We start from the raw sequence: 24,483 nt of genomic DNA, 5'->3' as shown, positions 1-24,483 counted from the left end.
AAGGTGGTTGAAACCACACCAATTTAAAAGGAGGGTTGATATTACTTGCGACGCAAAGTAATATCTAGCAGCCTGTTAGAAAAAAACGAGATACACAGAAAAACAGGAAGTGATAAATCCAAATTTGAGCATTTTTGGTTCAAGTCACTGCAAGTATGAACAAAGGAGGTCAGGTGAAAGGTACAACAGTGTTTATGGCCATCTGTAAAACACGGTGGAGGCTCTGTAATGGTTTACAGCCACATTTCAGTCAGTTGTGGATCTTATTAAAACTGATGAAATTATGAATGCAGAAAAATACATGAAGATTTTCATGCACCAAGCAATGCCATCTGGAAAGCCTCTGATTGACTTCACTTTCAAAGAAATGTGGGGTGTGTTATTTCTGTGTTACCTTACAGCCAGTCCAGGTTGAATCTTGCGACTGTAGAACTGCGTTAAGCAGTTTGTTTGTTTTTTCCAAATAACTGATAATACTTGTTTCATGTACAGGGCACAAGTGGTACAAAACACTTTGACTGGGCCATTCAAACACATGGATATGTTGTTGCCCTGGATTATGTTTAGGGTCGTTGTCCTGTTGGAAGGTGAACCTCCCCCCTAGTCTCAAGTCTTTTGCAGACTCCAAAAGGTTTTCTTCCAAGATTGCCCTGTATTTGGCTCCATCCATCTTCCCATCAACTCTGACCAGCTTCCCTGTCCCTGCTGAAGACAAGCACCCCCAGAGCATGATACTGCCACCACCATATTTGACAGTGGGCATGGTGTGTTCAGAGTGATGTGCAGTGTTAGTTTTCCGCCACACATAGCGTTTTGCATTTTGGCCAAAAAGTTCCATTTTAGTCTCATCTGACCAGAGCACCTTCTTCCACATGTTTGCTGTGTCCCCCACATGGCTTGCGGCAAACTGCAAACGGGACCTTTGCAGGGAATCTGATTCTCCCACCTGAGCTGTAGATCTCTGCAGCTCGTCCAGAGTCACCATGGGCCTCTTGGCTGCATTTCTGATCAGCGCTCTCCTTGTTCGGCCTGTGAGTTTAGGTGGACGGCCTTGTCTTGGTAGGTTTATAGTTGTGCCATACTTCTTCCATTTCTGAAAGATCGCTTGAACAGTGCTCTGTGGGATGTTCAAGGCTTGGGAAACCTTTTTGTAGCCTAAGCCTGCTTTAAATTTCTGAATAACTTTATCCCTGACCTGTCTGGTATCTGCTGTTCACAAAGGCTGTCCATCTAATCTGACTGAGCTGGAGCTGTTTTGCAAAGAAGAATGGACAAGGATACCAGTCGCTAGATGTGCAAAGCTGGTAGAGACATACCCTAAAAGACTGGCAGTTGTAATTGCAGCAAAAGGTGGTTCTACAAAGTATTGACTCAGGGGGCTGAATAATTACGCACACCCCACTTTGCAGTTATTTATTTGTAAAAAATGTTTGGAACCATGTATGATTTTCGTTCCACTTCTCACGTGTACACCACTTCGTATTGCTCTTTCACGTGGAATTCCAATAAAATTGATTCATGTTTGTGGCTGTAATGTGACAAAATGTGGGAAAGTTCAAGGGGGCCGAATACTTTTGCAAGCCACTGTATTCTCCATGGAGCATAAGTGAGCCTAGAGACAGCTCCCTCCTCAGTCACAGACTACAAAGCAGACTGCAGACTTTGCCTTTAATGACCACTACAACAGGAATGGCCCACTCTTATTTTATGACATATTTTACAAGAATATGACAACAAAGGCTTTTTCTTTGTGCAGACTAATTTATTCAGCACAGCAAGAAAGCAGAACAGCAGAACATAAACACTGCCTTGTTATTTGGAAGAACTGAGAAACATATAATTAAAAAAACCCAAACAGATTAACTGAAGTAACAATCTTTCCTTTCTCTGTAAAGTTTACAGAAAGACTACCTGCACCATCTAGTGTTGAAAAAACAATTTTTTTTAAAAAAAAATGGCTGGACTGAAGTCTCAAATTTTACTCACTGAATTTCTCCCTTGCATTTTAATTTTATTTAATTTTTTTTATTAATAACTTGAAAAGCAACATCTATTTTTATTATTTTGATAAACATTAACATATGCAGAAAATACATTAGATTCCATCCCATATGAACAAGGTGTAACAATATATCAATGAAAAATATATTTACAAAGTTCTACTTCATTACCTGCAGAGCCTTACACTGTGTTAATTCTGAAGAGTACCGTGTTATCATAAAACCAGTCCCAGCATAGTTGTTCTTCCAGTAAGTGCTTACTCAGCAATAGTCTGAGCTGAGTCACCCACCAGCTGGATGCTCAGAGGGGACAGAGCTGTAATCATACTTTTACTACACCTATGAGCATGTAGTACAATTGATACTTAAGGTGTGTTAAAAATTAACCGTTAAAAGTTAATTTTACTGTCAATGTTAAATATTTATTTTTGGTGATGAGCTTTGTGTACAAGTTTTTTAATTGAATGCTGAGTTCATTTTGTAGTGTGCAGATAACACATTCTTTAACAAAATTCTTTTCAAACCATTTCATCTTAATTACAATACTGTAACAGTGTAACAACATAAAAATGCTGATCAACAGCATCGGAGCACGGCCTTCATCGGAGCAATTCTCATTCTTCTTGTCGTAAAAGATATTCCGCCTGAAAAAACAATAAAAAAAATTCAACTGCCGTATCAGCTCACTGATGTTCAACACAGGTAATTCTGTTGGAAAGGTTTTTTTTTAAATACCAAAAAGTCAACAGGGTCCTCCGGTTTAATCTTGCTGCACTTTACCATGGCCTCAGTGAGCGAGGGCATCACGTACTTCATCAGGTAGTTTCGCAGGGGAAGAGCTTGAACTTCCAGCTGCTCACTCTCTTGTCTCTTCACCTCTGATAATTTTTTCTGCTAATGATTAAAATATTTAACCTGCAGTTAGTATTTAAGAGTCATTTGCTCCTCTGCATCTTCTGGTATGAAACACTCTGATGGACACAGTGTTACTTACCCAGTCCTCATACTGAGCAGCCATCTCAGCCAGTACAGCCTCATTCCTGAGTTTCCTCTCAGCAGCCTCTGCGGACCGTTTCTGCCTCCCCTCTTCCTCTTTTTTCTGGTCCTGCTCCTTCTGCTCCTCTGGACTCAAGCCATAATTCTTGGGAGGGCCCACCACCCGTGTGATCATCTTCATGATGTCTGTGTACTCTGGATCATTTGTCCTGACCTCTGGAGAAGAAGAAATCACACAAACAGAGCCACTGTAAACAGGAAAGACCTTTTTTTTCGTGGGTAACTGACTGCTAATAATAGTTGCAGTTTACTTTCTACCTTTCTGCACATGTATAGGGTTACACATTGAATCTACATAATATTATACATCTGGCCCCTGATGCTGAAAAGAGCAAAAGACTAATAGAAACAGACAATATGGAGACAGAGTCGAACACTCTCACATCCACCAAACATGTTCTGAAATGTTCGACAGTTTTACTGTTCTGTTCATGGTTTATCATTTATGGGCTCTTCAGTACTCTTTGTCTCTTGTTTGTGATCAGTTTATCAGAGTGCAGTGTTGTAGTGGCTTTGCAGACAGTACCGATATGTAATGGGTGAATCTCAATCTGATCAAAGTAGTCACACACTGTTTCCTCAGCTCCACTGAGCTGTCTGTGTTTTGTCAGGCGAGGTACAAATTCATCCTGGGTGTAGCGCATTTTTTCTGCCACATTTTCTGGAAGTCCTTGTACTCTCCTTGTCAGGAAGTCATCTGATGCATCAAGGGCAAAAACATACTCTGCAACACATGTTGGAAACAGAATTAAGTCCATTCTAATAAGTCAGCAAAGGCTTAGACAAAGACATAACAAAGACATAAACAACCTGGAGTGATGGCCTGTTTGTAGGCTGGTGCTTTGGACATCAATGCCAAATCATCTTTCTCAGCATCCTCATCCACATTCACATCTGAGCAACAGAAACAAGCGCTATACTTTATGAGACAAAGACTTTAAAAGATTATACAGTGACTCAAATAATTGATGAAACCTACCAGAGAAAATCATCTTCGCTTGCTCATAAGTCTTAGGGAAACCATCAAGAACAAAGCCTTGGTTCTTACATGGCTTTGAGTTTAGTTTTTCTTCCACAATGTCAAAAAGGAGACGGTCAACCAGTCGACCTGATGGAACAAAACACTAGTTTGAATAAACCACAGAAATCTGAACACAGACACACAGAATCTGAGAGTTTGGGTAAATTGAAGCCTTTCGAAACAGAGACCCTGACAAATTGTGATTTACAATGCTGTCCATCCCTCCACAAAAGTGTGTTGTTTTAGAGACTTTTCAAGTAAGTTTCAAGTAAAAGAAAAAAAACCCTAGACTGAAAAGGACTTCAAAGAAAGATTTTTAAATAAATCAAACGTGTTTTGCAGTTTTCAGCCTCACAAGATTATCTTATTTAGGGTTATAATTCTGTTACCAACCTTGATTTTCTTTCATGCTTTTGTGAATATTCCCCAGTTGTGTCTGTGCAGCAGTCATTATCTCTTGACTGATTTTTTCAGGGTTAGGTCCATTTACTATCTCCTTCTGCAGCATACAAAAGAAACATAAGAGATTTTCTTTATTTTTAAATTTCACTGGTACCAGATAACAAGTCTCAAAGTACACATGCATTAGTACATCGACTGTCTTTACAGAAAGACTTCCACAGGAGGGCAGGAGGGCATTTTCCTGTAGCTACAGGACAGCAGTGAGAGGAAAATCAACTGTCTGGTATGTATGTGCAGTTCTGCTTCCACTGACCAGTTGTGCAATCTTCTCTTCGAGGACCTCTTTGAGCTTGATTTGATGCAACCGGTAATGATGGCAGAGCTTTCCTGCAAGGGTGGTTTTCCCCACAGCTGGAGGTCCAAGCAGCAAGATTCGAATGGGCTAAACAAGAACAATTTTTAAAAAGTTGATGATTCAGAAAAGTTTTTGTTTTTCAGAAATGATCAGCTGTCATGAAAGAACAAGCGAGAGATACACAAACAAACACTGGATGCATTGTAGCTCAATTTTCAGTTTTCTTGCCACCAAGTGGGACACCTACATTTTGTAGGATACATACATTTGTACCTACATTTTCATACTCATTTTCTGTCTATGATTCACACACACAGTCGTATTTAACACTTGTGATTACGGCAGTGGAATGAAGAGCTAACGTTGTTGTCACACATTCCAGTTAACAGTTGGGACAACTTTCGGTCTTCAATAGGTTTTTAAAAATCTCTTCAAACTGAACACATGGATGGGCATGGATCCCAAGATGAATCGATGAGCTCTTCATAATTAGTTGCTTAATTGATTATTCAGGGTCAGTGCAGTTTATTCAGAGCAATGCAGTGTCCTCATCTGCAGCTGCAGTGCCTACCATCTGATCAATTTTTTGCAGAATGACCAGATGGTATTTTTTTTAAATTCTCCACAAATCAGAACGTATGAATTCAATATAATACTATAGTAATATAATGATGTGTAATATACAAATATACTGGGAAAAAAGTGAGAAAAGTATTTTCTTTTCTATTTCAGGTTTTCTGAAAATTTATGATGACTTAAGCAAATGAGTTTGCTTAATGACTCCTCCGTGAATCGCTACCTTATCGTGGTGGAGGGGTTTGTGTGTCCCAGGGATCCCAGGGGCTATGTTGTCTGGGGGCTTTTGCCCCCTGGTAGGGTCTCCCATGGCAAATTGGTCCTTGGTGAGGGACCAGACAAAGAGCGATTCAGAAGACCCTTATGAATAGAACATCGAGGGAACAGTTTACCCTGCCCGGGATAGGGTTACCGGAGCCCCGCCCTGGAGCCAGGCCCGGGGAGGGTGCCCGAGAGCCCATCCTCCCGCAGGCCCACCACCCGCAGGAGGCGCCATAGGGGTCGGGTGCATTGTGTGCCGGGTGGCGGCCAGGAGCAGAGGCCCTGGCGGACTGACCCCCGGCTGCCAAGACTGGCAATAGGGACATGGAATGTCACTTCTCTAGTGGGGAAGGAGCCTGAGTTAGTGTGTGAGGTTGAGAGGTACCGGCTAGATATAGTCGGGCTCACCTCTACGCATGGCTTGGGCTCTGGAACCAGTCTCCTGGAGAGGGGCTGGACTCTGTCTCAGTCTGGAGTTGCCCCTGGTGAGAGGCGGCGGGCTGGGGTGGGTATTCTAATATCACCTCGGCTTGCTGCCAGTACGTTGGGGTTTTTCCCGGTGGATGAGAGGGTTTGTTCCCTGCGCCTTAGGGTCGGGGAACGGGTCCTGACTGTCATCTGCGCTTATGCGCCAAGTGGCAGTTTGGAGTACCCAGCCTTCTTAGAGTCCCTGGGGGGGGTGCTGGAAGGTGCTCTACCTGGAGACTCTGTTGTCCTGCTGGGAGACTTCAATGCTCACGTGGGTAACGACAGCGAGACCTGGAGGGGCGTGATTGGGAGGAACGGCCTCCCTAATCTGAACCCGAGCGGTGCTTTGTTATTGGACTTCTGTGCTAATCACAGTTTGGCCATAACGAACACCTTGTTCGAAAATAAGAGTGTCCATAAGTGCACGTGGCACCAGGACGCTCTAGGCTGTAGGTCGATGATTGATTTTGTAATCGTATCACCAGACTTGCGACCATATGTTCTGGACACTCGGGTAAAGAGAGGGGCTGAGCTGTCAACTGATCACCACCTGGTGGTGAGTTGGATCAGGTGGCGGGGGAGGACGCTGGACAGACCTGGTGCACCTAAACGCGTAGTGAGGGTGTGCTGGGAACGTCTAGCAGAGGCCCCAGTCTGCGAGATCTTCAACGCACACCTCTGGCAGAGCTTCAACAGCATTCCGAGGGAGACTGGGGACATTGAGTCCGAATGGACCATGTTCAGCGTCTCCATTGCCGAAGCTGCTGCGTTGAGCTGCGGCCGCAAGGTGGTTGGTGCCTGCCGTGGTGGTAATCCCCGAACCAAATGGTGCACACCAGAGGTGAAGGGAGCCACCAGGCTGAAGAAGGAGTCCTATCGGGCTTGGTTAGCCTGTGGGACTCCGGAGGCAGCCGACAGGTATCGACAGGCCAAGCGGAATGCGGCCCGGGCACTGGCTGAAGCAAAAACTCGGGTGTGGGAGGAGTTCGGAGAGGCCATGGAAAAAGACTTTCGGACTGCCTTGAAGAGATTCTGGCAAACCGTCAGGCGTCTCAGGAGGGGAAAGCGGTGCTCTACCTGCACTGTGTATAGTGCTGGCGAAGCGCTGCTGACGTCGACTGAGAAAATTGTCAGGCGGTGGAAGGAATACTTCGAGGACCTCCTTAATCCCACTGACACGTCTTCCGAGGAGGAAGCAGAATCTGGGGATGAGGGGAATGACCCGCCAATTTCCGGGGGCGAGGTCACTGAGGCAGTTAAACAACTCCTTGGTGGCAGAGCCCCTGGTGTTGATGAGGTCCGCCCCAAGTTCCTGAAGGCTCTGGACGTTGTAGGGCTGTCCTGGTTGACACGCCTCTGCAATGTTGCATGGAGATCAGGGGCAGTACTTGTGGATTGGCAGACCGGGGTGGTGGTCCCCATCTTTAAGAAGGGGGACCGGAGGGTGTGTTCCAACTACAGGGGGATCACACTCCTCAGCCTCCCCGGGAAAGTCTATGCCAGGGTGCTGGAAAGGAGAGTTCGTCCGCTAGTCGAACCTCGGATACAGGAGGAACAATGCGGTTTTCGTCCTGGTCGCGGAACACTGGACCAGCTCTTTATCCTCTCGAGGATACTTGAGGGTGCATGGGAGTTTGCCCAACCAGTCTACATGTGTTTTGTGGACTTGGAGAAGGCATTCGACCGTGTCCCTCGGGGTGTCCTGTGGGAGGTGTTGCGGGAGTATGGGGTGTCTGGCCCATTGCTACAGGCCATTCGATCCCTATACAACCGTTGCAAGAGCTTGGTTCGCATTGCCGGCAATAAGTCGGACTCGTTCCCGGTGGGTGATGGGCTCCGCCAGGGCTGCCCTTTGTCACCGGTTCTGTTCATAATTTTTATGGACAGGATTTCTAGGCGCAGCCAAGTGGCGGAGGGCTTTCGCTTTGGTGGCCTCAGAATCTCATCTCTGATTTTTGCGGATGATGTGGTTCTGTTGGCTTCATCGGGTGAGGGCCTCCAGCTCGCACTGGAGCTGTTCGCAGCCGAGTGTGAAGCAGCGGGAATGAGGATCAGCACCTCCAAATCTGAGGCCATGGTTCTCAGCCGGAAAAGGGTGGAGTGCCCACTCGGGTCGGGGATGAGTTCCTGCCCCAAGTGGAGGAGTTCAAGTATCTCGGGGTCTTGTTTGCGAGTGTTGGGAGAAGGGAGCCGGAGATCGACAGATGGATTGGGGCTGCAGCTGCAGTAATGCAGACGCTGCACCGGTCCGTCATGGTGAAGAGGGAGCTGAGTGTAAAAGCGAAGCTCTCAATTTACCGGTCGATCTACGTCCCTACCCTCACCTATGGCCACGAGCTGTGGGTAGTGACCGAAAGGACGAGATCGCGGATACAAGCGGCAGAAATTAGCTTCCTCCGAAGGGTGGCTGGCCTCTCCCTTAGAGATATGGTGAGAAGTTCGGCCATCCGGGAGGGGCTCAGAGTAGAGCCGCTGCTGCTCCACATCGAAAGGAGCCAGCTGAGGTGGTTTGGGCATCTGACAAGGATGCCCCCTGGGCGCCTCCTGGGTGAGGTGTTCCAGGCATGTCCCACCGGGAGGAGGCTCCGCGGCAGACCCAGGACACGCTGGAGAGATTATATCTCTCGGCTGGCCTGGGAACGCCTTGGTGTTCCCCCGGATAAGCTGGAGGAGGTGGCTGGGGAGAGGGAGGTCTGGGCCTCTTTGCTTAGGCTGCTGCCCCCGCGACCCGGCCTCGGATAAAGTGGAGGAAGATGGATGGATGGATGGATTAAGCAAATGATGTAGCACATCCTAAAAGATGCACTAATTTGCATAAATGGATTGGTGAAATTTAATTTGACAGACTTGGAACACTCACAAGCAGCTGCCAGGTGTCTTTGTATTCCTGCACAATGTTATCCATGTTTTCAACCATCCCGGTTTCAGACGTCCAGCTTAGGTTGAAAAAGTCATTTATGATAAAGGTCTCCAGGCGGAGGTTGATGCCGAGGCACTCCAGTTCCTCTGGCTGAAATAAAAAGGTGTTAAATTACCAACAGTGTGTTTGATAATAAATATTTTTCAGCAAACATCCAAATAGCACAGATGTTTACTACAAGCCAAACAAACAGCAGATGGTTTATTTGATCCATATTTACAGAAACTGGAGTTGTAACAGCAAACAACTCGGAAAGAAAATACATTTTAAATCTCTCAACAACAGAAATTGAATGCAAACTTTTGAGTCTTTTGCTTGTGTCACAAGCTGTTATTGCAACACTTTCAGGGACTAAAGAAAACATTTACATTTGCAAGTGACAGTAATAGCAGTACTAAGCTTGGGTGAGTATTCTGCTTCAAATACTTATATGTAGAGCTCTAGATCTTTGCATTATAGGCAGAAAAAAAATCAAAATCATCTTAAAATGAAATAAAATAAATCACATAGTTTACAGTACCTTAAACGCCTTCATGACAATCGCTTCCTGTGGTGGTAATTTTTGAATTTTTTCTGGTCCAAGCACATGACTTATCATCTAAAGACATAAAGGTAAGAAACAGATTGTTTTGTGTGTTTTTCTCCTTCTTTGCCAAACGTGACTTCTGACAAAGGATCTCAGTTGGATTTTCATCACCTCAAAAGAGTATTCTTCCTATATTTATTTATTTATTAACCTTTATTTAACCAGGAAGATCCCATTGAGATTAAAAACCTCTTTTTCAAGGGAGACCTGGCCAAGATAGGCAGCAGCAGATGTCTCACAGTTACAGAAATTACTCAAACACAGGCAGCAACAACACACATGCAACAATAAGTGAAAGAATACAAATAAAATAAAATAAAATTCAATAAAATTCAAATAAAAATAAAAAAAGTCAGTTAAAATGACAATCAATTCACATGCAAGTAACCCACAAAGTGGGTTCTATTGAATTTTGTTACATTTTTTTATTTCTATAAATACTTCTGTATTTCTATAAATACACTCACTGGACACTTTATGGGGCACTCTTTACTAGTTATTAGATACCGTTTTACCTTCAAAGCTGCCTTAATTCTTCATGGCATAGATTTATCAAGGTGCTGGAAAAATTCCTCAGAAATTTTGACATGACATCATCACACAGTAGCTGGATCTCAAAATCCACCACCACATCTCAAAGGTGCTCTATTGGATTCTGATCGGGTGATTGGCAAGGCCATTTGAGTACACTGAAATGATGTCATCTGTCTGTCATCTTCAAGAAAAGTGTGAGATGATTTGAGCTTTGTGGCATGGTGTGTTATTTGCTGTTGCTATATATATTTTGGTGAGCCCATGTGAGTAGTTTTCCCTACTTTCCCAGTTTCCCAGTTTGAACATTCACATTAACAAGCAACTGAATTACTATAACTAATAAGGTGGCCAGTGAGTGTAGTTTTCAATCTACTGTTTTTCTTCATAATGAAAAGTCTAGCTGTTCTAGTTGAAATTAGAATCACAAAATCACCTGTACAATATCCTCTAAAGTGTTCCTGGAATTATCAACAGCAACAATGTACTTTGGTCTTGGTCTGAGTTGAATGATGTTCTGGATCACTCTGTAAGACAAATATATATTTAGTCCAGGTCTGTGCCATTTATCTCCAAGTATATATAGCATATGTGCAGAAGTACAGTTAAATAAACTCACCCTCCAAGGTCAGATACATGAATCGTGGGAATGTAATTTGTGCCCTGTCCAAATATGGGAACTTTTGGAAACTCCATCAGCCAAGAAACCTTTTAGAAATACCAAATACATATTATTCAAGCAGTATAGGCAAAGACATGCAGTGTAAAAATGTGTTAATGTGTTAATATTACCTTGAAAAAGTAATGAAAGAGGTCCTCCCCCTTTCCATACTGAAGGCCACTAGCTACAACATAACCGGCAAGTTTGGACTTTTTCTGCAAGATTGAAAAATCAGAGCACTTTTAGTTATTTTTAGATATATTTATTTTCCTGGGATCCTTATGAAATCTTGGGATGAATTGCTCCTGTTGTTGTGAAACATATTTTGGAGGATGCTGCAATTTTCAGCATCATAATCTTACCCCTTTAGCCAGTGTTAGCACAAGTTTTTCCAAACTGTGGTGGTTTCTGAAAGCAGGGCGAGGCCTTCTTCTTATGAACTGTTCCTCTGATACCAGAGCATCAGTTTCATCCTGAAGAGTAAGATTACACTCTCAGTCATGGAAATCTGACAAGTTCACACATTGTTTAGCTTTTCTCCAGACTTACTGGGTTTTGAGGTTTAGTCATGGCCCACGTCATTACAGTGGAGACTAAGATGAACAATTTCTGAGACTTGAAGTTCAGCATCTCATTATGAAGGGCTGTTTGTAAAAGAAGAACAGGCAGGGATGACAAACAACATTAGCATGTTATTGGAACAATGCAGTCTCTTTTAAATGTTGTCTCATGAAGATAGATAGCAATAAATTTAAAATAAGCACATGATGGGATTTAGGTACAATCTTGCAAACAGTGCCCTTTAAAGGTACCCGGCCTTTAAAAATCTTTGTCTATGATTAAAAAAAATCTAATCTTTCACTGGTCTTGTAGAAGTCTTACAGTCATACCTGTAAGCACCCACGTTGCTTCTTCAACCTGTTGCTGTGTGGCACTTTCTGAGATGTTGTACACCACCACATCACACTCCAGCAGGTGCTGGAGGAGCTCATCACTGCTTGGTGACTGCAAAAGGAAATTGTATACCCTATTAAACTTTCAATTGTTCTTGCTGTGTCCATAAATATATTTAAATTTAAGTTGCTTAGTCTAAAAATAATTGGTTTTAAAAATACAGCTTTAAAAATTATTTGTCCTTATCAGAATCTTAACGTATCATGTTCTATAAACACACTGCCCGGAGCAAAAAAATGTCACACAGAATATTATTCATAGGACCACCGTTAGCTTTGATGACGACACACATTTGCAGGAGTATCAATTGGATAACTTTATGCAATGCCATGACATTTTTTTATACAGAGTTGCACTTATTTTTCACTAAATCTAAGTGGGGTTAAGGTCTGGACTCTGTGGTGGCCAATCCATGTGTGAAATTGATGTCTTCCAGAGCCACCCCTTTATGCCTTAAGCCCAATGAACCCTGGCGTTTATCTTGCATGTATATCTGTTTCATCAGGGAAGAAAAGCACCCACTGATGGAAAAACCTCCTCATTCAGTATATTCACATACTCAGCTGACCCAATTTTTTTTGGCATATAATGTTGCTAACCTAACCAACTGGAGCAACCCCAGATCATGACAATGTCCCACAGTCTTTCGCATTTAGCACCTCGCTCACCTCATATTTCTCCCGTAGAAAATCCCACTTTTCACCTTTAGAGGAAGGAGACACCGTACCGACGACATGGAAAGCAGGTTCACGTTCAGGGGAGGCTAATGCCTCTGCTTCTTCCTCATCCTCAGAGGTCACCACGCATGAGGCTAAAAACTGTTCAGACAAGTCAGTAATATTAAAATGGACTAATGTGACCGGTTAGGCAGGAACAATAAAAACTCTCTTTTCCTTATATTTACCTTCGCGATGTGCTTGGAGGAATATCTGTCAACATCGTTGATAAAAATTCGCTTAGTTTGTTGCTTGTTGTCCCCCATTTTAAAAACTAACGCCTTGACTGATTTAAAAAGCTATATTTATTACCAGACTGTAAGTTTTACAACAGGAAATGAGAAATACGAGAAAGACAGAGAAACTTCCATCTTGCACCTAGTCTTCTTAAATGTTGCTAGGGACTCGCTACTGTTGCTATGGCTGAGCCAATGAAGCTCGCTAGCTAGCTCTCGAGCGCTTCCATGGCAAGGTGTATGGAGGGCCAGGAGTGACAAAATAAATTAATTAAATACGCCATTAAATAATTAATTAAATGTGTCAATGATTAATTAATTTATTAATTAGACGTGTCATTAATTAAATAAAATTTGAATTAAATAAATAAATAATTTATTATTCTACTACGCCCTCTCATTGCCTCCTTGCTTTCGTTTGCTGCTTTCTTTCCACCCACTATTAGATCTCTGCCTTCCTCTTTCCTCTTCATTCCCTCTCTTTCTTTCCAGCCCAATTCTTTACCTTTTAGATAGTAGCATGAAGAAACAGGGTGAGGCTGTACCTCTCTGGACTGCTAACAGGGTTGGGCTGTGAGTTTTGTTTTTTTTTTCAATTAAAGTGACAGTTAGCTACATGCAAAACAATTAGCTGGAATATTTCAAAGAGAGAATAAGATACCAATTGTTAAAATGATTAAACATGCTGCTAATGTCTGAGTCCTGTATAGCACCCCACATGCCATTCATGTTATCTGTACAGCTTTTTCTATGGGCTGTATAAAACCAAAACATATTTTTTCTATATTCCCTCTCACTGTAATTCCTCTATAGCCACTGCAGTTTTTCTTGAAGGGACTGCCAGTTTATTATCCGATAGAGACCAACATCCCTGTCTTGACCTCCCACATACTCATGCACAAAACAGTCCCACCTATGAGCATGTAGGTGTAGGACAATGGAACACTAATATGTAAACTTTCATGGCACCTCACATATTTATAGAGCTGGCACTATCACTATAAGAAGGCTCTGCAGTTCAATTAAAAGCAAAAAGCTTTGAAGATAAAGTATAAGCACACTGATATGATAATCCCGCAGTTAACCCTGGCTTTGTGAAGGATTTCGCATTCATATTTTTTTGTATTAACCAACTTGGGTGTGTTGATTTAACTGTATGATCATTTTAGTTAATATAGTGTTTGATGACTGACAGTTGTATCAACTGATAGTTTGATCAACATCTCAACCAACATGCTGTTTATCAAATATAGTCAAACATCTGGCACCTAATCGCTGTAATGGCAGGAGCAGCACTACAGGACTGAGAGAAGAATACATTATTAACCTCTTAAGCCCCAACGCCCCCTGATACGGGGGCAAAAAGAAGGAGATCAGGTAGGCTTGGGGCTTAAGAGGTTAAGGGTTGTTGCAGGGTTTATTCCTGTTCAATGACAAAGCTTTGATAGCTCTTTTAATGTTCTAGGTGCATATAAAGCAAAGCAATGAAATATTCAGTTAGTTATCTATATGAACTTTAAAACCCAGACAGCAAGACGGCATTGAATTGGTGTTGATTTTTCATCTGGTCCATCGTTATGGTCAGGATTGAAATGTCAATGTTGAAACAACATTTAAATACTGTGGTTAACCGACATTCTAACTTTAATGACGTTGTAATAATGTTGATTTATAGTTGTTTTTTTGTCATTGATATTTGATCTTGTAGCGGGGCGTGGTCTGCGGTGCCGTGCAGAGGAGGCGGACGCACCTGTACGGCATCCGCAATCACGCCCCGCCGAATTAAATATTGTATTGGGTCCTGTGGTTGTTGTTGTTGTGATAATGTTGAGCCGGCAGCGGGAGAGCTGCAGCTCTGTGAGTATTGTGGACATCAACCGTCAAGCATTAATAAAAAGCATCAAAATGCCACTGGGTCTGCCGTGGTCGTTTACAGTGGTGCCGAAACCCAGGACGGGAGGCACGGCAGATCCAGGAGTGGGGTCAGCAGAGGGAGGAGCTGGCGCGAATGGTGGCCGAGCTGGCGGCCAAAAGCACATTTACAATTACTTATGACTGTTTTTCATTTCATTTCTTTAGACCAAATCCCCTGTACACTTACGTGGACTCTGAGGATGAGCAGCCTAAAAAAAACGGTTTCCCCAGGCCCCTTGAGTGAAAATATCAGGTAATAAAATACTGTCTAGTGTTTGTGTACATATCTGTGTGTGACACAAGGAAACTTTGTAGACAAGTTGTCTGTATTCTTAAATGCTTAAAAAAACAACTTTTTCTAAACAGCCCCCACCACTCCGCAGTCTGCACCCCAGCCCACTGATAGCAACCATCATAATGCCCCGCCCAGCTTCCGGCACCTTTTGCCACTCCGGCACAACACACAAACCAACACAGCTTTGCGATCTCTCCAGCATGTAGAGTCTGGTGTCAATGCCGCTGCTAGAGATGGTATGCTTTTATAAAAGTTATTAAGCTGCATCACAATATCATTGTACTCTTATCTTCAAAACACAAATTTATACTGTTGAATGTCATGTTGTTTTGATTTTTTTTTTAGATTCCAGAGACTCTGTGAGGTCACTATTACGAGGCAAGTTTTAAAATCTTGGAATTTGACAGTTTACATGGTATTACAAATATATGTGACAGGCAAAAACTCCGCGACCAGGACGAAAGTCGGACTCGTTCCCGGTGGGTGATGGGCTCCGCCAGGGCTGCCCTTTGTCACCGGTTCTGTTCATAATTTTTATGGACAGGATTTCTAGGCGCAGCCAAGTGGCGGAGGGCTTTCGCTTTGGTGGCCTCAGAATCTCATCTCTGATTTTTGCGGATGATGTGGTTCTGTTGGCTTCATCGGGTGAGGGCCTCCAGCTCGCACTGGAGCGGTTCGCAGCCGAGTGTGAAGCAGCGGGAATGAGGATCAGCACCTCCAAATCTGAGGCCATGGTTCTCAGCCGGAAAAGGGTGGAGTGCCCACTCCGGGTCGGGGATGAGGTCCTGCCCCAAGTGGAGGAGTTCAAGTATCTCGGGGTCTTGTTCGCGAGTGATGGAAGAAGGGAGCCGGAGATTGACAGACAGATTGGGGCTGCAGCTGCAGTAATGCAGACGCTGCACCGGTCCGTCGTGGTGAAGAGGGAGCTGAGTGTAAAAGCGAAGCTCTCAATTTACCGGTCGATCTACGTCCCTACCCTCACCTATGGCCACGAGCTGTGGGTAGTGACCGAAAGGACGAGATTGCGGATACAAGCGGCAGAAATGAGCTTCCTCCGAAGGGTGGCTGGCATCTCCCTTAGAGATAGGGTGAGAAGTTCGGCCATCCGGGAGGGGCTCAGAGTAGAGCCGCTGCTGCTCCACATCGAAAGGAGCCAGCTGAGGTGGTTTGGGCATCTGGTAAGGATGCCCCCTGGGCGCCTCCTGGGTGAGGTGTTCCAGGCATGTCCCACCGGGAGGAGGCCCCGGGGCAGACCCAGGACACGCTGGAGAGATTATATCTCTTGGCTGGCCTGGGAACGCCTTGGTGTTCCCCCGGATGAGCTGGAGGAGGTGGCTGGGGAGAGGGAGGTCTGGGCCTCTTTGCTTAGGCTGCTGCCCCCGCGACCCGGCCCCGGATAAAGCGGATGAAGATGGATGGATGGATGGATGGCAAAAACTAGTAAACACTTTTAGCAGTTACAACAACTTATACTTGAATGCAGAATGTGAAGCCATCACTTATGGATATAATAGTTTCTCGCATCATACTGCTTAATCTGTTTGCCACAAGTCATTAATCTTTCTATAATTGTTCTTTGAAACAGATGCGACCTTACATAACATTTTAACGATGGTGTCAGACCTGACCAGAGCAGTTCACGATCTCCATGAGGAGGTCAGAGCCAACCGCCATCTCTGCAGCAATGAATCTGTAGATGCTGGGGTATTGCCTCTGGATTTGCCCTTGCACAACATGGAGGAGCTAAACAATGCAGAGGCAGCTCTGCAATCACCAGAGGCAAATAAGACAATGGTAAGTATTTAAAAGTTTTGTAAAGTTTGTAACTAAGAAGTGCAATAGCTGTCAAATTTGATTAAAATGCATAAGAACGGCCTGTTGATGTACGATCTGTTTGATTATACAACAGGAGGCTAACATATATTACTAACAAATACATTCTACTGCAAATACTTTGGTTTATTCTTTGTATGACTTGAAAATTAGGCTTAAGGGAAAACTAAATGATATGTTTCTGTCATCAATTGCATGATGTAAACACACAAGCACTTGCATACACATTTAAGACATGAGACATGCTAATTCCATCTCTTAAAATGTCTCCATAGGTGAGACGCTTTGCGTTGATTGGAGGGACCACACTGGATGTGCGAGTCCGCCGTGTAATGGCTTATGCAAATACAAATGAGCTGGACTCTGTACTCAACTGGGCAGGGAAAAAAACACAAGGACCAGACAAAGCAAAAAAGGGCATTTAAAGAGACAGCACTGTGCAAATGCATATTTGGTAAGTTTGACCTTTTATTGTTGTTTTATGATCCTAAAGTGAACAATAAAGGGATAATTGATGTGCTGGGTGCGTTTAACATTTCCTTTGTCCAGTCTTTGCTAGATTTCTTTGTCTTTCTTAATAACAAGATTTTTATGTCCTGTTACTCTGGAGATGGAGTCGTAGGTCTTCGGCTTCTTTTGTCCTTGGGTTGTACAGTTTGTACATCCCGAGGAACCCATGTTTTCTTTTTTTGAAAGGATACACGGCACACCGTGCTAAGACATATCAAATGTTCTGCTAATAGCTCTTTCAAAATCAAAGTGATGTGGCAGTTTGCTGATTTCCGCCTGGTGACTTTCATGTTTATCAGCCTAGTAGTTTACAGACTTCCTCCCTGCTGAAGACAGTTAACAAGAGGTTATTCATGTGCTCTAATTCCCCTTTTCCCTTTTTTTTTATTTGTATTTTTTCTGTGTTTATTTTTGTCCTAGATGGCCTGACGCAGCAGGTAGGGGTGAACTCTATGTCTGAGTTTGTCTTTGCTCAAGCAGTCCAGAAATGGCTCAGATGCGCTCCATATTGTATGGGTGGCGCAGGGCACCCAACATCCATCCCCATCCCGGAGTAAATAACAAAAAGTGATGTGAAACAAAGAAATGTAAAAAGGAAACTTTGTCGTTTAATAAAGTATTTTGCAAATGATACATGTCTATTGGCCTTTTTTTATTGTTTGTTTTGTTGTTGTTTCTGATGCTTTATATTTTCGGGATATTACTATTGACATGATACATTGTAAGATAATTTTTAACATATAAAGGGTGTCCAATTTGTACAATTATCTGGTGGTTTAAGTATTGATGGAAACTTGCAGTAGTTTAGTATTGATTAAAATAGCTATAGATTGTATATATTTGTAACTGTAGATTTCAGTCATGATTTTACTGTTGTTTCAATAGAAACCAACGGTGCGAAACGAGGTGGAAAATCAACACCATAGTTCAACAGTGTTTAAATATCAGAATCTAACATTGTTTCAATATTAACAGTGTGTCATAATTATATGTTAAATCAATGTCAGCGTTCAACATTGGTTCCATATCAAAACCTGACGTTTCAATATTAAAAAGGGTGCAAGAGTGACGTTAGGTCAACATCAGATTTCAACGTTGATTCAATAGAATCACCTGATATTGACTAAACATTGTTTCAGTGTCTCCTTGCTCTCTGGGAACACACATTTAAAAAAACTGCTTTTACATAATCTCAGACCTACTTAGGTTTAGAAGATATAAAAAACTATTTGAAAGCAATCTAACCTAAATTCAGCAGATTTTTTATAGCTTAACCTTACGGTCCTCAAATGCTGAAGAAATGAACTTTTACTCAAATTGCTAATGTGTGGCACTACATTTTTAGAAAATGTAGAGCAGTCTTTTTTCTTTTCTGAAAGGTATATTGTAAATGGTCAAATGATAAACAAACCCCTGTCTACCTAACAGGCTGTGCAGAAGCAGTTGTTGCTAACAGCTGCTTAAGAGTGTGCATGTGGACGTGGGGGGCTGCAAAGGAGGCAGCTGTCAAGACAGACATACCGTGTGCTTCCTACATTCCCTTATAAGGACGAATGTCCCTCAAAACCATGACCCATTTAAGACCATTCTCTTTTTTTCCTGATTAAGACCTGGTGATAAAGATAGGACTGCCAAAAAGTGCTTCTTTGACTTGAAGGGAGCTGTTGACAAAACACAGAAGCAGTTTCACCCAAAGGCTGGTGTGATCTTTCTGCTTCATACGTTTTTGCTCAGAACAACAAGCCAGAATATGGTGAGCACACACTAACGCCATATTGAAACAGGTATATTTGAGCATTTCTGTTATAACACTTTTACACTTTACTGCAGTAATTCTAGTTATTTTTTTATTCTTCACAAATAAAACACAGTCTATAAAGTCTCAAATAAATAGCTCCAAAATAAATGCAGAGCCATATATAAAACTGCTTTATTTAACTCAGTTGCAGTTAAATATGATTTTTAACTACCACATATATCTATTTAATAAGTAGTAAGTCCATCTTTGCCAACAACACAAGTGCACATAAAAGCAGGAATTCATGTTTTCTTGTCCAACTATATGATCTGAATGCTTTTTTCAATGCTAAGTCCTTTTGCAGATCATCAGAGGGCAAATGACTCCTGAAGCACTGCGGTCATGCACTATGATTGCTGCTGCTATAAAAATGTAATTAAAGAAACTAGAAGAACACAGAGTTTAGATATGACCTGACATAATTTACACACAGTCTATCCAACATCAACACAGGGCGGTCGTGCCTGATTTTCTTGTTGGAGTCCCCATAGACACTGAGATCACCAGTGATATATCTAGCTCTTTACAAGACCCCAGATCCTTTTCAAATCTGTCTTGATTACAAAAATGATTCTGCTCATGGTAGGTGAGAAAAGATTCCTTCCAACGTTACACAGCAAATTTGATAAGCTGGACAATTTAAGAAAGTTGCGATATCCAGTGAAAAAATCATTTTTGGAAGGTGAATTGTATAAACAGACCGTGAGAGTCAAAAAAATGTGAGTAGAAAAAAACAACAAGTAGGTTAGTAGTGCCTTTGCCTTGCACATGGCTACAAATGGAATATTTCAAAGTCTTGATGCTGCGGGGGGTATTTACATTCTTTCTGCACTCGCTGTTGCCTGTTCTGGCTTCAACATGGGGGTAGTGTGAGTTGACGAATAAGGAGTGTGAGCTACGCTGTGTGTGTGGCGACGTGCAGACTCTGGCACCTGCTGCTCTGTATTTCCCTAAAAGGACACTCTGGAGCCAATCAGAACAGAGAACGGATACTCGTCACTCTTGCATTTGCCATCCCAGGAGTCTGTTGTCTGGTGGAGGTTTTGGAACTGCCTTTAGCTCCCTCCATTTACCCCCTTACATGATTGCCTCTCAGCTGTCTGGAATTTTATGGCCCCCACTCTTTACAAACGACGTTGGCAAACTCTCCCAGGCAGGTCCACCTTAGACGACTCCTTAACCAGACTGCTCAGGCAAGATCTCGTATTACTGTCACACCATCTAATCACCCACATCCCCAGGACCCTGTTTGAGCTTAGTCATATTAACACATCCCTGGGGATCTGAATGGCAGCTCCACAAACTATGAATGGGATAAATGTGTTGCTATGCATAAATCTGCATTACAAACTATTTGCTCAGCTTTTAGATTTATAAAGAATCCACAAAAATAATTTGACAGCTAAAATACAACTAAATTCACTATTTTCATGTACAAATAATATTGGTTTTAATAATACTCCCATGCATATAACATTAAAATTCTTAATCATATAGAAGATCCATATGCACTGTCATTTATCACATTTAACCTTCATGTACCTTTTAAATACTTCATAATGTAATCATCTATCCTTAATAAATTTCCCACTTGCTGCTTTTCCCCCCTTACTTCTATCTATGGCATTCAATGTCCAGGGCAGCATCTCTATAGATTGGTGGTATTTCCTGTCACAGGATCCACTTTAATGGACTATTTTGCTGAGCAACACTTAATTTGGGCTTGTGTGAACCCTTGAGCCCGCCCACCGGCCCCCAGCTCCAGGACGCAGAGGCATATTTAAGGAACCCCTTGCACCCTTGCCCCTTTGTCCCAGTGGAAACTCCAGTCTTGTGGTTACAACTTGGTGAGTCCTTTTGCTGGATCATTGCTGTGTTTCAGATGCTGCTTTTTGGAGCATAGGGGTCAGTGATAATGACCAGATAGTGCTGCTGTATATTACAGCCAGTACATGGATATACTGTATTTATTACAGCTAGAAGTTGTTTCTTGCCTAAGCAGATGTTTTATTGTTTTGTTAAAGAGTGGTAAAAGGATAGGTTGTGTGTGCTGAATAGTTTAAGGGCTGCTGCGGTATATAAGGGCAAGTCAGATGCCATCAAGACTTAGGGTGGAGGATATATGTGATGCTTGACTCGGAGAAGCAGGCAAACAACACTAGCTCAGGTTAGACTCAACATAAGGAAAATTATCAGTTCATTATTTTTTCTTAAAAAGGCTTCCTCACTGATGCTTTACTGTTTTTACTGTTTTTAGCACAAGTTAAAGAGCATTCTGAAAAAGGTCATTTCCCGCTTTTCTAGGTTATATTTAAATGTCGGGCTGTGTAGTATGGAAAGCAACAGATAAAGATTTTTTACAGATTTTTATGTAACTGTTATGTTACTTGAACTAAACTGATAATTAGACTAATTTACTGAACATAATAATTGGTAAAATATACCTTTAAATTCAAGTTTTATGTTTCTCAAAATCAAGTTTTTGTAACTTGGTCATATTCACAGCTACAGACAGCAGTCTCTAAGGTTTACAGGGTTGTGGCCTACTATAGGACATCTTAGACAGAATAGGACAGCGGTAAGACTCTTCAAAGAGGGGATGCTGGCACTTGGGATGCAGGCTCAGGCCTGAGAGCCTGGAAGGCTCCAAGCACATGGTCTCCATCCAAACAGAGGAGACTACTATGTGGCGACAGCTGAGAGGAGAGCCAGGCCTCCACTGCCACTTGTCAAAAGTCACACTGCCTCAGCTGTTAACTGGCTCTGGCTTAACGATGAGATACTGAGAAGGGGTTGTGGGGGCAGAGGGGGGTTTACAAGAGTCCAGAGGCTGAAAATAAACCCATGAGTGTGTGGTGGTGGTCCTGTTTTGGCTTTTCAAGCAGCTATAAGGCTCAGAGAGATTAGACTACTCCAAAGTGTCTTCATACTGAACATAGCGCTACATTATTTCATAGAATTGCACAACTTTGTTTCTTCGTGTGAACTTCTGCTTCTTTAAATGGAAATAATATGCATTTAAACATTTCTGTAAATATACCAACCTAATATTCTGATTAATTTCTATCTTTTGTGTTATATAGAAAGCCAGCCCAGTACAGACCAAACATGTGTGACGACGACGAGACCACCGCCTTGGTGTGCGACAACGGTTCTGGCCTGGTCAAGGCTGGGTTTGCCGGTGATGATGCTCCCCGTGCTGTCTTCCCATCCATTGTTGGACGTCCTCGTCACCAGGTTGGAATACGAGAAAGGCCCCAAGTTTCTGGGAGATTACATATTTGTTGCCCTGATGTTTTTAAGTCTTGAGCTTGAGCTTGTTTGTTTTATTCATTCTCAGGGTGTGATGGTAGGTATGGGTCAGAAGGACAGCTACGTGGGAGACGAGGCCCAGAGCAAGAGGGGTATCCTGACTCTGAAGTACCCAATCGAGCATGGCATCATCACCAACTGGGACGACATGGAGAAGGTGTGAAAGATATAAAGATGTGGGAAAACTGAAATGTTATTTTTGTCAACAAATAACATAATTCTTGTCCTGGATTTACAGATCTGGCACCACACCTTCTACAACGAGCTCCGTGTGGCCCCAGAGGAGCATCCCACCCTGCTGACAGAGGCCCCCCTCAATCCCAAAGCCAACAGAGAAAAGATGACCCAGATCATGTTTGAGACCTTCAACGTCCCAGCAATGTATGTGGCCATTCAGGCTGTGCTGTCCCTCTATGCCTCCGGCCGTACCACTGGTGAGCCCTCTTCTGTGCAATGTCGCATGTAAGTTAAACTATATCAATCTGTGCATATTTTCTTCTAACAAACTACTGCCTTCTCTGGACAGGTATTGTGCTGGACTCTGGTGATGGTGTGACCCACAATGTGCCCATCTATGAAGGTTATGCTCTGCCCCACGCCATCATGCGTCTGGATCTGGCTGGTCGAGACCTGACTGACTACCTGATGAAGATCCTGACTGAGCGTGGTTACTCCTTTGTTACCACTGGTAAGAAAATTACCAACTTTAGCCAAAAACAATCCCACAGAATTTTAATGAAAAATGTAAACAGTGATCTATTTGACCTTACCTACAGTTTCCAAATTCCTGAACAGGCAATGTGCATATACTGTGACCGTGCTGTCAAACGGAATTCTGAACGTTCTAGATATAAACATACTTGTCCTGGTTGACTGAACTGTGATATTTCCTCCATTTAGCTGAGCGTGAGATTGTGCGTGACATCAAGGAGAAACTGTGTTACGTGGCTCTGGACTTTGAGAATGAGATGGCCACAGCCGCATCGTCCTCCTCCCTGGAGAAGAGCTATGAACTGCCTGACGGTCAGGTCATCACCATCGGAAACGAGCGTTTCCGTTGCCCCGAGACCTTGTTCCAGCCTTCTTTTATTGGTCAGTTGATCCACCGCACATACACAGAAAGGCTAAGTAGGTACTACAATAGTAGTACCTACTTAGGTGTATTGTTCTCATGGGACCTAATGTCCCATGAGAACAATAAAGCCATATATAGGCTGTGTATAAATATAATTCATAATACACTATACTGGAGTTCTGTATAGCCTCCCCTAATAGCCCTTTATACCTATAACGCTATTAATTCATAGACACTTACGAATCTTACTAAATGTGTATGTCTAGTAGCATTTATCTCCTGAGTTTCTTCTTGTTTTATTGTCTACATCTTAAATGTATTGCAACGACCACCAGTGTTAGCTGCACGAACACTTACCTCTTTACAACTTTTCCCCAGGTATGGAGTCTGCTGGCATTCATGAGACGGCCTACAACAGCATCATGAAGTGTGACATTGATATCCGTAAGGACCTGTATGCCAACAACGTGCTCTCTGGTGGTACCACCATGTACCCTGGTATTGCTGATCGTATGCAGAAAGAAATTACTGCCCTGGCTCCCAGCACAATGAAGATCAAAGTGAGTGCAAAGTTATTAAAATGTATTTTGTCAAAGAAGAAATAAGTAAGCCTTTTATTCAAATTTTGGCATGGTGTAAAATGTTCTAATATGTACTTCATTCCTGATTTTCCTATCCACTCCTTCCAGATCATTGCTCCCCCTGAGAGGAAATACTCCGTCTGGATCGGTGGCTCCATCCTGGCCTCTCTGTCCACCTTCCAGCAGATGTGGATCAGCAAGCAGGAGTACGATGAGGCTGGCCCCTCCATCGTCCACAGGAAGTGCTTCTAAATCTTCAGACATCACCAAAAATCTCAAAACCAACCACACCAGCTTTGCTTCTATTTCTGTATTTCTACTGTTCCTTTTGCTGTATATACATGTACTGTTGTAATAAATATAGTTCCTTTTATCAGTAATCCAGAGAGTTGGAGTCATGCTTTTTCCCCAAAGAATATCAA

The 24,483-nt window shown here is 42.8% G+C and overlaps 2 protein-coding genes across 2 annotated transcripts; one reads left to right on the top strand and one right to left on the bottom strand.

Annotated features, from left to right (window-relative positions):
- Positions 1 to 1,753: 1,753 nt before the first annotated feature.
- ak7a (adenylate kinase 7a) lies at positions 1,754 to 12,918 on the bottom strand. Its single transcript, XM_006792696.2, has 18 exons — positions 12,696 to 12,918; positions 12,460 to 12,609; positions 11,728 to 11,842; positions 11,387 to 11,481; positions 11,200 to 11,310; positions 10,969 to 11,052; positions 10,796 to 10,884; positions 10,613 to 10,703; positions 9,580 to 9,657; positions 9,000 to 9,149; positions 4,793 to 4,921; positions 4,471 to 4,576; positions 4,036 to 4,164; positions 3,867 to 3,950; positions 3,583 to 3,780; positions 2,995 to 3,212; positions 2,736 to 2,894; positions 1,754 to 2,644 (listed from the first exon to the last, which is right to left on the bottom strand). The coding sequence occupies exons 1-18, from the start codon at positions 12,771 to 12,773 to the stop codon at positions 2,615 to 2,617; spliced, it is 2,094 nt and encodes a 697-aa protein (XP_006792759.1). The 5' UTR covers positions 12,774 to 12,918; the 3' UTR covers positions 1,754 to 2,614.
- Positions 12,919 to 20,832: 7,914 nt separating this feature from the next.
- Positions 20,833 to 24,441, top strand: actc1a (actin alpha cardiac muscle 1a). Its single transcript, XM_006792695.3, has 8 exons — positions 20,833 to 20,940; positions 22,177 to 22,330; positions 22,434 to 22,562; positions 22,644 to 22,839; positions 22,932 to 23,093; positions 23,306 to 23,497; positions 23,859 to 24,040; positions 24,170 to 24,441. Exons 2-8 carry the CDS (start codon positions 22,202 to 22,204, stop codon positions 24,311 to 24,313), a joined length of 1,134 nt encoding a protein of 377 aa, XP_006792758.1. The 5' UTR covers positions 20,833 to 20,940; positions 22,177 to 22,201; the 3' UTR covers positions 24,314 to 24,441.
- The last annotated feature ends 42 nt before the right edge of the window (positions 24,442 to 24,483 follow it).

The sequence above is a fragment of the Neolamprologus brichardi genome, chromosome 15 (genome assembly GCF_056152115.1).
Source record: "Neolamprologus brichardi isolate AB-2024 chromosome 15, ASM5615211v1, whole genome shotgun sequence".
Taxonomy (NCBI): Eukaryota; Metazoa; Chordata; class Actinopteri; order Cichliformes; family Cichlidae; genus Neolamprologus; species Neolamprologus brichardi.
The sequence above is the reverse complement of the archived record's forward strand: the minus strand, read 5'-3'. Positions and strand labels throughout refer to the sequence as shown.